At 38.7% G+C, this 16408-nt stretch overlaps 1 protein-coding gene across 2 annotated transcripts in view; it reads left to right on the top strand.

Annotated features, from left to right (window-relative positions):
• Positions 1 to 16378, top strand: part of TXLNG (taxilin gamma) — a gene marked incomplete at its 5' end in the record, with an annotated part of 42364 nt that extends 25986 nt beyond the window's left edge. For both annotated transcript variants that reach the window (XM_080910039.1, XM_080910038.1), the window contains 7 exons: positions 1562 to 1732; positions 3806 to 4000; positions 6964 to 7083; positions 7739 to 7813; positions 10086 to 10178; positions 12642 to 12737; positions 13724 to 16378. In XM_080910039.1, coding sequence (XP_080766165.1) covers positions 1562 to 1732; positions 3806 to 4000; positions 6964 to 7083; positions 7739 to 7813; positions 10086 to 10178; positions 12642 to 12737; positions 13724 to 14059 — 1086 coding nt within the window. In that variant the 3' untranslated portion in view covers positions 14060 to 16378. The remainder of the gene's footprint in view (positions 1 to 1561; positions 1733 to 3805; positions 4001 to 6963; positions 7084 to 7738; positions 7814 to 10085; positions 10179 to 12641; positions 12738 to 13723) is intronic.
• Positions 16379 to 16408: the final 30 nt, after the last annotated feature.

Genomic DNA, 16408 nt, shown 5'->3' on the forward strand with positions numbered 1-16408 from the left:
CTGGCCTTACCTGTTGAATTAATTCTGGACAGAATAGGGTTTAGCTCATTTTAGAAAGATGAAACTCTGGGAGAAGAAATATCAAGTATATCATCAGTTCAAAACACAGGATTACAGCTGGAAAATGAGGAGCCTAAACTGCCCATGAATCACTGATTTGAAACAAGGAAGGGCCATAATTAGTATCTCAGGCAAAGGTGACAAATCAAGGTCCCCAGGTCAATGTGGAAGGTTTCAAGATTCCAATCTCCATCCCCCACTCTGTACTCTTGGGCAACTCTTGGTCTGATTATAGCTGTACAAAATTTGGATAATAAGTAGAATAATTAAAAGCTGTTCTGAAGATGTAAATCTAAGGGGCTAAAGAAAGAGTTGGCTCATGTATTCCACTCACACTAGATGGCTTACTTTCCTTAAAACTATTACAGAGAGGAGGTTGGTGGTTTCACATAGCATGAAACAGCTTGAATAAAATTATACAATGTAGTGTTGAGCTCTCCCAGCCGCCATTTAGTTGTCCTAAGGATTGGATCCTCACCCCAAGTGTTACTTGTGGGAGGCAAGTGTTCTACCACTGGGTTGGGGGTGGTGTGTATATAAATGTATTATCTGAGGAGGCTAGAAGAGGGCATCAGATCTCCTAGAGCTGGAGTTACAGACTTATGATAGACCTGAACTCTTTAGTTCTCTGCTTAAGCACTGCTTAAACCTACTCTCTAGCCTAATAGTTGGCTTGTTTTGTATTGTATTTAAAGACGGGGGCTCATATTGTAACTCGGGCTGAGCTGGTACTCATATAACTCTAGGCTGACCTTGAAGTCATGACAATCCTCTTGTCTTAGCCTCCTGAGTGCTGTGATTACAGGCTGGGACCGTGACATTTGAATATTCATCTTGATTGAAATGTTCCTGATGCTCATATTTTTCCTGGGCCCCTCTCTCTGGGTGATGAGCCTGTTATCTTTTTTAAGATTTAACAAAACATTGTGTGTGTGGGGAGGCAAGAGCGCTTGTTCGAGGTAGAGAGGTGGGGAGATAGGAGGAGTATTGGATCCTTTGAAACTGGAGTTCAGCGGATAAGAGCACTGACTGCTCTCCCAAAGGTCCTGAGTTCAATTCCCAGCAACCACATGGTGCCTCACAACCATCTGTAATGAAATCTGATTCCCTCGTCTGGTGTGTCTAAACACAGCTACAGTGTACTTATATATAATAAATAAGTAAATCTTAAAAAAAAAAGAAACTGGAGTTACAGGCAGTTGTGAGCCACCTCATATGGATGCTGGACCCCAAAATGGTCCCCTGGAAGATCAGTAAATACTCGTAGCTGCCTAGCCATTCCTCTAGCCACAACTCTTAATTGGCTTTGGTGCATTTGCTTGTAATTTCAGATCTCAGGTTGAGGCAGGAGGATTGAAGGTTGTAGGCCAACCAGGCTACATAGCAAGATTGTCTTTAAAAAAAGAAAATCACATAGCTGGTAACTGATTGTTCTAGCCTTCACTGAGGGAATGGGGACTTTTGCTATGCTTTCTGAATGTAAAGTACTTGCTAATTTTAGCTGGAAGAAAGCAGGAATGTTCAGAAACAAATGAAGATTCTGCAGAAGAAACAAGCCCAAATTGTGAAAGAGAAAGTTCACCTTCAGAGTGAACACAGCAAGGCCATCTTGGCAAGAAGTAAACTGGAGTCTCTTTGCAGGGAACTTCAACGTCATAATAAGACCTTAAAGGTTAGTTGATGTCACAAAAGGTTGTCTTGTTTTTTTTTTTTTTTTTTTTTTTGTTTTTTTTTTTTTTTTGAAATTTGTGCCTATCTAGAGAGCAAATATGACCTTGTTTCTGGTTTGCTTGGGCTGATGTGAATGAAGCAATATAGTGTGAGACTATTAGAACGCTATCTTTTTAAATTTGGATTTCCTGTTCAAAACAGGAATTGCCTCATATTTGGTCACATGAAGTAAACATGGAACTCCCATCTAACTTTCTTTTTAAAAGATTTTTTATTTGTGTGTACCATGTGCATGTCTAATGCTGGAGGAGAGCCAGAAGTGTCAGTCTCTTTGAACTGAAGTTACTGGTGCTTATGAGCCACCATGTGCTGGGTGATGGGAACTGAACATCGGTGGTGCTCTTAACTATTGACCTATCTCTCTAGTCCCTTCTCCCTTCCTCCGTCCTCCACCTCTCAAAGCCATGGCTTAAAAAAAATCTCAGACTTGCCAGTTTTTGTTTTGTTTTTGTTTGCAGAGCACTAAAGTAGCTGCCACAAAATGAGAAACTAGCAAATTTAGAGGATGTGAGAAAGGCCAGCACTGCACTGCCCAAGTTTTCTGGCTCACTCCTAGGTCTTGGTTGCTAAGTACTTTTGGCAGTAGCATTTAAATCTTGAGCAGATTTATGTAGGAACAGTAAGCAGGTATGAATTGGTATCCCCATGGAGGAAGAAAACAAAAAGAGCCATGAAAAGAATCTACCTCTTAACATTGTAACTGGCCTGTTGTTCTGTATAATAGGGTAGGATACTGACCTGGAACTCTGAGCAAATTCTTCTACATCCCAAGGACCTAGGCAGAACAACATTCAACTTAGGACATGGGGTTTTCACCAGATGGGAATTATCATTTACTTTCTTTACAAAAAATAAACAGATTTATTTCATGTATCTGTCTTTAGAAGAGAGCATCAGATCCCATTACAGATGGTTGTGAGCCACCGTGTGGTTGTTGGGAATTGAACTCAGGACCTCCGGAAGAACAGTCAGTGCTCTCAATCTCTGAGCCATCTCTCCATCCCCCTTGCTTCCTTAAAAAATATTTTATTTATAGCATTTGATGGGAACTTCAATCTCTCAGAGTTACAGGTGGTTCTGAGCTAATTGATTTGGGTGCTGGGGACTGACGTTGGGTCAAAGACTTGCCTACACTTTAGAGCAAGTTCAGTGTCAGCTCAGCCTGGTCAACTTAATGAGATCTTGTCTCAAAATGAAAACTAAAAACTGGGCTGGGGATATAGCCTATATATATAGAGAGAACATGCCTAGTGTGTTCCAATGCCCCTGTTTTAATCCCACTTAACTTACTCCCATCCCAACCCAATTAATGGATAGTGAAATATACTTGAAGGTAAGCTTTTTAAAATAAGGATGCTATTGGTCTCTTGACCTCTCAAGAGTTAGAGGTTTGATCTAGAAAGTAAACTGAAAGAGGGGATGTTTGCTCAGACTAATCTGATTCTTAATGTGGTTTTCAAGAAGCCTGTTCTAGTAGATAGTCGTATTATCCTTGGTTAATATATCTCAGTGTTCTGAATGGGAAAAGAGAAAAGTATGCTTTCAAATGCTTTCTGGTCCTAAGTAAGGGGGACAAACTGTCCCTTAGATGTAATGTTTCAGGGCAGTGGTGGTAGTAAACATATTACAGCAGCTTTTCTTTCTCCCCACAGGCAAACATTTTTACTTGAGCTTTATCTCCAATCTTTTTTTCTGTTTTGTTTTTTTGTGTGTGCATCCATCTGTTTGTTGGGGTGGAAGTGTGGGTAGGTATGTGGAACCCCCCCAAGCTACGATTACAGGCACAGACTGGCATGTTCTACCTTTTATGTGGGTACTAATTTGGACTTAGGTCTGTAGGCTTGGGCAACAATCAGTTAAATAATTGAACCATTTCTCCTGAATTTTCTTTTTGCTTGAGACAGTTGTCCAAACTTAGGATCTCCTTCTCCACCTCCTGAGTCTAGCCACAGCACCTTCCTTGAGCATTTTTTCCATAGGTCTCCTATTAACAGAAATTCTTTTGGGCACTAAGGAGGAAAATATGCAGCAGGCTCGAGAGGAGGAAGAGCGACGTAAAGAAGCAACAGCACATTTTCAGATAACTCTAAATGAAATCCAAGCTCAGTTGGAACAGCATGACATACACAATGCCAAACTTCGACAGGAGAATATTGAATTGGGAGAGAAGCTAAAGAAGCTTATTGAGCAGTATGCACTACGGGAAGAGGTAATTGTTTTATATTGCCTCTCACTGTTAGTAGCAACTTCTCTGTTCACTACTGTAGTAAAAGTATTACTGCAGTTTCTTTCCTTGTGTAGCAGAAGTGAGTTTATTGACTAGCGAAAGCATCAAACCAATGCACAGCGAGAAGGATTGGGAATCTATCTGTATGAATACATAAGGTAATATTATTCCAGGAGTCTTATTAAATACTAGTCTTATTAAATACTAGTTCCAACTCTCACAACACAAATTGTTTTCTTTTTTTTTAATAGATTTATTTATTATATATGAGTACATTATAGCTGTCTTCAGACACACCAGAAGAGGGCATCAGATCCTATTACAAGCCACCATGTTGTTGCTGGGAATTGAACTCAAGATGGAAGAGCAGTCAGTGCTCTTAACCACTGAGCCATCTCTCCAGCCCACAAATTGTTTTCTTGACTAATAACCAATAAATATCTGGCCTCAGAATACCCTGCATCTCAAACATTACTGATTATCTATATAGTCATTTCATTATGTCTGTGTTTCAGGGTTTGGTTTGGTTTAGTTGGTCTGTTTTGTCATTCAGATTGAGTTTTGCTTATCACCATGGGTGTTTGGACCCCCAGGTAGGCAGACCCCCAGGTAGGCATTTGTAAAATATGTACAGGCATTTATAAAATATACCCAGCTTTACATTTAAAATCCTAATCTTTTTTTTTACTGAGGTTTTTGGTTAATTGTGCTATATCTAGTGCTTGGCCATACTCTTGAGGGCTTTCTGCTACTTTCAACCCCCCCCCCCTTTTTGTGCTGAAATCAATCCCAGGGATCTTGTGTATACTACATATATTTTATCATTTAACTTATACCCCAGGTGTCTGTCTTTTGTGAGTTTTTTTTGTTGTTCTCCAAGGGTGGGGGTGTTTTGAGACAGGGTTTGTGTGTTTCGTCTGGTTGTCCTGGAACTCACTCTGTAGGATAGGTTGGCCTCAAACTCAGATCTGCCTGCCTTTGCAGTACCTGAGTACTGGCATGAAAGGCATGCGTTATACCACACCTTTCATTAGTTTTTTTTTGATGTTTTAAGTATAACCTTTACCTATGGCCCAGGCTAGTTTGAAACTTACTGTATTCCTGGCTGTCCTGGAACTCATGGCAGATGTAGTCTTTGCTTCCTGAGTGCTAAGATTTTTCTGTTGTTGGTTGGTTTTTTTTTTCCAGACAGCATCTCACTATGGCCTTGAACAAGTCTGTTTTTTTTTTTTAATTATATGTATATGCTTGTCTTTGTCTGGATATGTATTTGCATAGAAGTGCAGTGGCTATAGTGGCCTGAAGAAGCTATTAGAGGAAATATCTGGTGATTAAGGGATGCCCAAGGTAGAAAGTACTCAGAAAAGTACTTGCATTTAATTGCTAAGCCATATCCATAGCTTCTGTCTTGAAGTCACCTTATATCTAGAAGGTGCTGGCACTGGAGTCAACACATGGTCGCAAGCCACCATGTAAGTGCTGGAATTCAACCCAGATTCTCTGGAAGAGCAGCCCGTGTTCTTAACCTCTAGATCAAACCTCTAGCCCCATTTGTAGATATTAAGTGTATAAATCAGAAAATTCTTTTCGGCCATACCATTTTCACATCTAAAAAGTGGTTATTTAATGCTAAATCTAATCACTGCTAGAATGTATCTGCTTTTCTCTTAAAATTTTATGTAAATGCTCCAAGAGGTTTGAAGAAGATATTGGAGTCCCTGGAGCTGGAATTACATGCAGTTTGTGAGCTGCCTATTGTTGGGTCATCTGCAAGAGCAACAAGAAGAGCAGCAAGAGCTCTTAACCATTCCTACTTTCTGTTACTAAAAACAAAAGTCTGAATTAAGAACCAAATAAAGCCTATCTGTTTTACTAGTTTATGTCTCATCTCCAAAATATAAGATTTCTTGTCCTGTTATTGAAGTTATATAGTTTTCTGGTTTTGTTGTCGTACAGGCTAAAATTAAATTATTAAAGCCCTTACTTTCTTTTTGTTTTTTTCTGTAATTCTGGCTGTCCTGGAGCTTACCATGTAGAGTAGGCTGGCCTTGAGTTTACAGAGATCCTCCTGCTAGGATTAAAGGCATGGACCTAGCCCTAATTCTCTTTTTTCATTTCATATGCATTGCTGTTTACCTGCATGTGTGTCTGTGTGAGGGTGTCAGAGCCTCTATGCTGTAAATACTGAAGCATCTACGTAGCCCTCCCCCATTTTATGATTCTTTCAGTTTTATTAATGGGCTGTCTGCTTCTTCATAGCTGTAGCAAATAAGAAAACCCTATTTAAATCTTGTTATTTGTGGCATGTTTATATAAGTGAAGAAATCATCTGCCATGCTCTTAATACGTAGACTACCTCATCACCCATTAATATTCTCCTGGTCATATATTGTATCATACTGTAACTGGAAGAATCCTGGTTCTCTAGCTCCATGCCTTCAGTGTATATCCATCCACTTACCAGTTCTTCTTGTGTCCGTATGGCACCAAGCACCTTACGTGGGTCAACTACTAACAGCTCAGCAAATCTGGGTATGATTATATCAGATACTGGCATTGAGATTTAGCATGACAGAAATTTGCCTAGTGTCACACATTAGTTTTGCTCTGACTCATATCGTTCACATTGTCAGATACTGCCTTCAATTGATGAATTTATCAAAATTTAATGGGTAGGGGAAAATGGACAGAAAAAAAACAGTGTGTACATATCTCTATTAGTTTGATCTTTGTCTAGTGATGATGCCTAGCTCTATAGGGCTGACCAAAGGGGCAGGTGATGTCAAACACTGCAGAGTTTTAGGTACTTTAAGTGCAGACAGAAAGACCTAATATTCTTAGCTATGTGGTATTAATAGGTAAGCAGAATGTTGTAACATCTTATATTTCCTCCCCCATTGTGTTCCTGTCTTCATGAAGTGATGGAAGGAATTCTTTTTTCATAGCATATTGATAAAGTATTCAAACACAAGGAATTGCAACAACAGCTTGTGGATGCCAAACTTCAGCAAACAACACAGCTGATAAAAGAAGCTGATGAAAAACATCAGAGAGAGAGAGAGTTTGTAAGTTCTGTTCCTTTTTTAAAAAGAAAAAAAAAGGAAACGGTATTACCAGTAACACATTCAATGTCACTCCAGGGGTATGACAAGAAAGCACTAAAGGCTTTTGGCTTCTGTTCAGAGTTCCACATGCCTGTGTTTTGAGTACTAGGACTAATAAGGCATACATTACCATACCCTCCCCTTGTTTGGTTTTTGAACAAGTTGATACTAGGGAAATGATTTATTTTTATTTATATTCCTTGGTGTAATTTTAATTTTATTAGAGTCAGGGTCTCATATTGTAGCCCTGGCTGGAGGATATAACCTTGAACTCCTTGAACCACCATACCGAATTTATAGGCTTTATGCCTATAAAGCAAACACATCCAGTCTTACACCTGTTTTGTTTTTAATGCTCAGAAATCTGTTCTCTATACTTAGAAACCTAAACTTTGTAAATTGCTTTAGGCCTCCACTGTACCTTTTTCTATTTAAGCAGTAAAAGCAATAAAGTTCAAACATTTCTACTTTTTAATGATGGAAGGTGTGTAAATGATAACTGGTGTAGTCTTTCTTGCTATAATAATGAACTGAAGGATGTGGAGTAACTACGGTATGACATACTCATATTTGTAATTACTATTAGTACTTTTGCAAGGATGTTTCTGTTTTTTAGTTATTAAAAGAAGCAACAGAATCCAGGCACAAATATGAACAAATGAAACAGCAAGAAGTCCAACTAAAACAGCAGGTAACTTGATGGTTGGGGATAGCAGCATTTGTAAGAAAAATGACTCATTTAATACATACCTGGAAACTCCTCTAATGTGGTTTTGCTTGTTCCCAGCAAGAGCTGACCAATGCTGATGGAGCAGTCTTAACTCTTAGAAGTGTGTTTTCATTTAGGGTAACCATCCAAATTTGAGTATCCCTGGGTTTAGTACTTAAAAGACCTATATCTTAGTACTAGTGTCTCCCACTCTCAAATCTCACCCAAACTGGGATGGTTAGTTATCCATCTCTAATGGCTTTCATTTTCAAGATAGTAGAGAAACATCCTCAGCCACATTTGAGGTATTTAGCTATGTTTTCTGCTAATATTAGACATGTGACTATTTTTACCCAAAACACCACTGTACCTTTTTCTACTTAAGAAATAAAAGTATTCAAACATTTCTAGTGATGGAAAGTGTGCATGAATGGTAACTGGAAATGACATGTATACCAAAGTGTCTTACCTCGTATTCCACACTAAGGGAAACCAGCAAGCTTCCACAATTAAAGAATGTTATACTTTCACATACCTTAATGTAGTTATACTTTTGTGCTAATTTGTCACCTACACTGTTTTAAAACTGCTTGTGATTATTGTTCCACTTGAAGACAGTTTTGTTAAATACTTTTAGCCAAGGCTTCCCCTCCCCTTTCATTACACATGTATTTTGGTACAATCTGTTTAAAATACATGTAGTGTGTGCCATCTATCTCCTTACTTGAGAAGGTACAAGAAAGATTCCGTCTTAGTAGGTGAAATGCTTTTTAGCTAGCTAGGTTCTATTGAAAGAAACTAAAGTTGATGTGTTTTTAAAATAAGACCCTAAATAAAGTACATTAAACCTGGCATGAATCTTTATAAGTACCATTTCTGCTTACTATTTTTTGGGGGTAGGGCAGGACATCTTACTGTATTGGTGGTACTACTAAAGTTAGCCTTATTTAAGAGGTCATATTTTAACAGGCATTGATCAGAAGTCTGAAACTTTTGCCATAGGCTAGTAGGAAATTCAAATCCTCAAATCCATTACTTTGTCAGTTGTCCAAGTGCAGGCGGCAAGACTCAAGATGGCTAAGGTTTAAAGTCTGCACTTCAGGTGCTGCCTGGAACCTGTGCAACCGTACTGCTTCCTTTGCTGTCATTTCTAATTTGCTGCTCTCTGATATTTCATAGTACAGTTGGTCTTACTGGTTTGCCTTGGTCCAAGTGGGTAGTTGGCATTTATTCACTTCTGTGGGCCAGCACTGAACTATAATGATACAGCCTTTACACGGATATCCCATCTTCAATTAGAGCAGACCTCACTGAAACTTATGAGTATAAAAAAGTACCACCATTGCCCGACTTCAGGCCATCACCTTCAGGTTAGGGTGGAACACTTCATTCCCTATACATCCTATTGCAGCTTCTGCTCTTTTGCTACACGTTTCTGCCGGTATTGCTCATTGCTTATCTTCCAATGAACTTTGCTGCTGCTTCCCAAATAGTAGTAGCACCTGCTTCAAGTGCTTGCCATGTGACTCCTACGCAGGAAATGTGTATGGGTGGTCCATCTTCCATCATACCCCCCCCTCAGCCTCCCACATTTTGTTCAATGTTTGCTTTATGTATTTTTCTCATGTCACTGATCATATAGGTATTTTTGGTGTCTGGTGAATTGCATTCCTCTCCCCTAATCCTAAGGATTAATTAGCTGTAGCCCTAGACAATCCTTCTACTTCCTCCCTGTATGTATGTATATCCCCATTGCATAGCATTGCATCCCCATAGTTGGTAACCTCCATTCAGGCACTGGGAACCAAAACCCACAGAGAAAAAAAAATCCTCTGAACTTGTTTCCTTGTAATGTAAGAAGTTCCCTACTGGAACTTAAAAGTTTTTCCTTTCTTGTCTTTGGATGCTTTTTCTACAGGTGGGGTGTGTAAATTCATACTGAATTCCTTTGTCTCCCAGTTTTTGTTCTTTCTTGAGCATCTATCTCACTGTCTCATTGTCACCAATTATCTCCATGCAAGTAGGGGTCAGATTCAAAACATTTGCAGGTATGAAATTTCTAAAACCATGTACATGGGATTTTAATTAATGAGGTTATAATAAATAGTTCTGCATTTTAAATTATATGAACAGCACTAAGCTTTCCAAGTACGAGATCTGTGAGTTATTAAAACAGCCATCATATTTTACCCTCATCATATAGACTTTGAGTTTGAATTGTTTACTCAAAATAACTTTCTATTTTGTTCTGTAGCTTTCTCTTTATATGGATAAATTTGAAGAATTCCAGACTACTATGGCAAAAAGCAATGAACTTTTTACAACCTTCAGGCAGGAAATGGAAAAGGTATTTATATATTTAGTAGACTGAAATATAAAAAGGATCTTAAGAGTTTTTACTACTTGGGTGATTTTATATTGTTAATGATTGTTACTTTGTTTTTTTTTAATGTGTCCCCAAATAGCTAATCTATACTTAGGATTCTGCCTTAATTATACTCTAAGGGAAACCAGATCTTGTGGGCTGAAGAGATGGCTCAGGTTAAGAACACTTATCCTCTAGAGTTCAATTCCCCAGCAACCACATGGTGGCTCACAACCATCAGTAACAGGATCTGATGCCCTCTTTTGGTGTGTCTGAAGACCGTGACAGCATATACGTGCGTGCGCCCGAACACGCAATAAATTTTAAAGACCTTGTAGCTCAGACTGGTGTAGCCTGACATGACCTTAAACGCTACCACATGCACTTTTTCTCCCACTATGATGCTAAGGCTGGTCTTGTATTTTACGACTCAAACAGCCCTCTTGCCTCAATCCTCAAACTTCCCAGCTTAGGTAACTGGGCTACAGACAGAAGAATTTTCAGAAGTGGTACTGAAAAGTACCACAATGTATGGTGTAAACAATGACCATAATTTTTATTTTATGTACATGTGTACACTGTAGATATCTTCAGACATACCAGAAGAGGGCAGATCCTGTTATAGATGGTTGTGAGCGACCACGTGGTTGCTGGGTAATTGAATTCAGGACCTCTGGAATAGCAGTGTTCTTAACCACTGAGCCATCTCTCTAACCCCCTGCCATGACCATTATTCCTTTTAACCAGGAATGCATACTCTGGGTCCTTTCCATTATGTGCTGTTGCAGAGGCATCCATGTTGGGTGGCTCACAATCTGTGTAATTCAAGGTGATCTTATGCCTTATTCTGGTGTGTGGAGCACATTCTCCTCCCCATGAATATACACCAATAAAAGTAAATTATATGGTTCAGTTCCAGCACCCATGTCAAGTTGCTTGTAAATACCTGTAATTCCAGCTCCATTAAATATATTACCCTCTTCTGGTGTCTGCATGGGCACCCATGGCCATGTGGACATACACATTAATAAAATATACATCTTAAAAAAAAGTGTGATTGTAGTCAAGTTGCTGACTTTGTGTGCCCCCTCACCCTCATTTATGTATTGTGTTGTATACATACGTGCAGGACAGGAGACTACTTCTGTGAGTAGGTTCTCTCCTTACAACATGTATGTCCCAGGCTTGGTGACAAACACCTTCTCACTGGCCTTCTGTCCCTTTAAAATAGTAAAGGAGACCCACCAATTTCTGGTAGTGTTTGTCACATTAAACCTGTATTCAATTACCATGAACTAAAACAGTACTCAGATTACCACCTTGACGTATTTTTAGACCTAGTAATCTGGAGAATTCCATGAGCAGCAGATTTGTTCTGCCTACCAGTTCTTTGAGTTGGTAATCCGATCGAGAGGGGTAACTGTTAGGCACAGTAAGTATTAGCTGAATCCCAGCACATGCTCACTGTTGAAGTGCAACACAATTCAAGACAGGGAATCCCCAAATTTGCTATCCTTCTGGAGGATCCTGTGGGATGGAAAAATACAGATCACTGTGGGTTAGTATTCAACCTATGAGCTTTTTCCATGGCTTTTGTCGTAGTTTGTGTTAGCCACACAGTGGAAGGCATCTTATCTGTCTTGTTCTGTTTCACTTGCACCTGGCTTAGTGTCCTGACATCAGTCATAGCTGGTGTGAACTCAGTAGACAAGGGAATGCTGATAATGAATTGATCTATGCCTATTAACTTTCTAAAAGTTGAATTCTCATAACAAGAGCTTAAGAATGTTCCTTTGCCCAGCCATAGTGGTAAATTCCCAGTACTTCAGAGGCATAGGCAGGCAGATCTCTGAATTCTAGCTTAGTCTGGTAATAACAAGTTCCATAGTAGTCATGGTTAACCTTCCTTGTCAAAAACAAACCAACAACCAAAACAAAAAAGCTGCTTGGATTCTTTTGGACCTATTTTATTACCTTTAGCAAACTTCAAGTCTTACACAAGCAAGAAAGATAACCAAACAAAGCTAGCTAATTTCTCCCAAATAATTAACTACTACTACCTGTAGTTCTCAAATCAAATGTTGTGGTAGACATCAATATTTACTCTTGGGAGGCAGAAACAAATGCAGTGATAGAGAAAAGAGCAACATTAACCTTTTTTGGTGATGGGGCAGCCCATAGAAATAGGATGGAATTCAGGGGCCAGAAATGGTTTAGCAATTAACTTTACTTATTCTTGCAGAGGACTGAAGTTCAGTTCCCAGCACCCACAAAAATGGCCTAGCCATCTTTAACTCCAGTTTCAGGGGATCTGATGGCCTGACCTCCTGAGGGCACTAGACAGATGTTATATATACACATATGTGCGGCCAAGCATTCACACATAGAAAGAAAATTTTGACTGCTAACTTAGGATTTTAAAGTTTTAATTATGTTCATTCACAGATGACAAAGAAAATTAAAAAACTGGAAAAAGAAACAATAATATGGCGTACCAAATGGGAAAACAATAATAAAGCACTTCTGCAGATGGCCGAAGAGGTAAGATTAGGGTCTGTCGTTAGTTATGCATAGAATATGGAAGTTACTGAATAGACAGCCTTTTCTGGTAGCTGGATAGAGGTAGAGGCCTTGAATGATCAAACATTTTTATTAGTTAATTTAAACATTTTCTGATGTCTTCTCAAACTTGAATCTATAACAGATTCTCTCCTCTAGATGCCAGCCAGAGGCATTGAATCACTAGGCCTGAGTTATCTAAAGATATGGTTGGGCTTGGCAGTGCATGCCTTAACAGCACACTCAACATGCAATAGGGCTTCTAGGAGTTCTAGGCTGGTCTGAGCTACATAGTTCCAGGCCAGCTAAGGCCACATGGTGAGACCTTGCCCTTAAACAACCTAGAGATACTAACACTGAGTCCAGGCGTAGGAACTGCATTTATTAGACTTCCTATATGACTACCAACAAACCACCTCGATGACATTTTACCTGAAAAAAGGTAAAGTAGGTTTTAGCCATGTTACAAGAGAAAATGTATCTCTTGCAGTTACTACACATGTTAACTAATTTGACGTGATTGCAAAATGTTGAAGCACAAATACATAAAAATCTGTTTTGCCCAGCAGTGGTAGTGCACATTCTCAATCCTAGTACTTGGGAGGCAGAGACAGGTGGATCTATGGGTTTCCGAACATATAGAGCTATACAGAGGAAACCCTGTCTCAAAAAAAAGTTGACTTTAATTAACATGAAATTTCTACCAACTTTAAGGGGATTTTACCTATTTTTAAGAAACAGGAAATTTAAAAATGTTAAATAGCAGTCCTACATTTAAGACAATCAAGACAAATAAGATTGGGTGTTAGGTTTCTGAGGAAACTAAACATTTATAGTAGATAACAACAGGTTTCCTATGTGGTTCAGCTCAGTTATTTTTTGTTACAAAACAATACCTGACTTGTATTTAATGAGGTTATAGAACTCTCGACTGGTTTTGTTTTTCATTTTAAAAAAACACACAACAGAAAACTGTCCGTGATAAAGAGTACAAGGCCTTTCAAATAAAACTGGAACGGTTAGAGAAGCTGTGCAGGGCTCTTCAGACTGAGAGAAATGAGCTCAACGAGAAGGTCGAAGTCCTCAAAGAGCAGGTCTCTATCAAAGCAGCAGATGGGGACTTGGTGTCACCTGCAACGCAGCCCTGTGCTGTCCTGGATTCCTTCAAAGAGATGAACACTTCAAGAGCCCTGGGAATGCACTTGGAGGTTAGGGCCAAGGCCAAGTCAGTGAGCGAGAGAAGTGCTGCACAAAAGCCCGCATCTTCAGGTTCTGCTGCTCAAGGAATTGAGTCAGTTGACTAGGGTGAAGTATGACCACTGTATTGAGAGATATATTTTATGTATAACTTCCTCTGTTAGTAGTAACTATTGGTTTTGTGGTGAAAATTTTCTTACTTTTTCTACCATATCTGTATTTTCTTAGAACTACTGGACTTATATGTGGTACAGGAGGCTGCTTAGCAGTTTGGAATAGTTTTACTCTATATGAATTTCCCTCAACTATGTTGCACATCTGCCTCATTTTCCCCCTTTGTTGGAATGCATGCCTTCAATTCTTTGTTCTCTTCCTGCTCCTTGCACATAATTTACCCAACTAAAATATCATAACAAGCCATTAGAAGAATTATATTCTCCTGATGGTTTTTGGATGTGAAAACAAGTCTAAATACCTTTGATAGCCCAGTTAAATACAGTGGAATGGAAGAACTGTTCAGAAACAAGCTTAGCAAGTTTCATTTAAATCAGCTTTTCTTCATTCACCTGACAAATTGACAAGTTCTGACAAAACATGTAAAGATGCTACCTGTAAATTAGTCCAGTTATGCTGATTCGGGGTAGGACCAAATTTGGACTACCTGATGAGGATGGTGATTAGTTCTCCACTTCCTACAAAAAGATAATTATTTCTTAAAAACTGAGCCCCTCCTCTACCGTACATTTTGGCTATGTGTAAGTTGGGGGTGTTCATTTGCTGTAAGACTCGCCAAGCAGGATCTGTACATGTAGCTCAGTGGCAAGCATTTGCCTATCATAAGAGGCCCTATCAGCAAAGAACTACTGTTATTTTGTTTCCTAATAGAAAATTTAAATTATAGATTGGCACTAACAAATATTTCATTTTCAAAGTAAAAAGACTCGAACTTTTTTTATAATCTTGGGAAAACTTGGCAGATTGTTTACATAGTCTTTCTGGTCTACTCTCTTTGATGCTTTAACAAAACCAGTATTAATGTTTCTACACTTTGAATTGGGGAATTTCCAAATTAAGCATGCAAGAAATCTTAGTTTTGGCTCAGCCATGCAAATTACTAAGTCTTTTATAATATAATTTACATGGAAATGCTTTACATAAACTTTTTAAAGATTCAAGTAGAGCCGATGCACCATGTTCTACTTACTGTCAGACTGAATTGGTTACTGGACTGAACTAAATTCCATTTCTCTTTGCTAAAAACTAAATTTGTAAGCTCCTGTCACATCTTACCATCAAAACTGGGTTGAAAGAATTGAAAAAAATGTTCAAAACAGTCCTTGGAGTAAACTTTTATCATTAGCCATGTTAATCAAGGAGTCAAGACAGTGGAAGATAAATTCATGAAGTAGGTTGCAATCTTATTCTGTCAAAGTGATGTCAGAAACAACTTTAAATAGCCTCTTTATTACCCTCCTGTCTTCAGCTACTAAATGAAATACTGGACCCATTTCCCATGAACATGTATCAGTAATATATAATCTACTTTGAAATTGTAACTAATGATCACATTTCATAAGTCTGCTGGATACACAGCTCTTAACATTTTATTAAGCCATGTGTGTAGCCTGCCACATTTTTGTGGTGCTTGTCCTGTGTGGAAGACTGTAAATCTTCGACCTGTTGCATATTTTCAAGGGCTTTATAAAGCAATGTGATTAACAGTCCTGGCCTGCTGCTTTCAGCTTAAATGCATTTTTAGCTAGATCTTTAGATAGGGATTCTGTATGGGATACATGCAGAATCTCTCCTATTACCCTGTGAATAAAAACAGACAGGGCATCAAGTATGCCCTCCCCTAAAGTGATCGCCTCACCAGCCCAGTGTTGTGGCTTTGTAGCACGCCCGTATTCTAGAACACTGTAATGCTACTATGCTGGCTCAGAAAAGGTTTAAACGTTGAGTTCACTTACTGCATATGGTGCACTACCATGCAATCTTGATGTATATTTCTAGTGGCAGTAGACCCCAAAATGTAGCGAAAACTTGGGTCTTGGGTATCAGGCCATTTCATCCTCAGACTTGTAGAAGTACATTTTCTGGTCTTGAGAACTTTATTTTTCAGTTATGTATGCAACTGCCTTTATTACACACCTGGTTATCACAATTCAATTCTCAGGTGTTACAGAAAAAAAAATCTACCTCCTTCAGACTGTAGATGGAAATAACTGTGAAAAAATGATGCAGATCTTCTAGTTTGTGCTAAACACACTGCTTTATTTTTACAGCCCACGTCTTTCATGAGGATATGAATTGTTAAGAGGCAGTCTTGTTTTGCTTTTCAAAGACATTTTGTAGAGATTTTTCACTAACGTGAATCTGATTTTATCTACTCAATTCTGTAGAGATTAAGTAAATATGTATGATGAATTTAACAGCTTCTGTGTATTCTTTGGTTA

Source organism: Micromys minutus (assembly GCF_963924665.1).
Source record: "Micromys minutus genome assembly, chromosome: X".
NCBI lineage: Eukaryota > Metazoa > Chordata > Mammalia > Rodentia > Muridae > Micromys > Micromys minutus.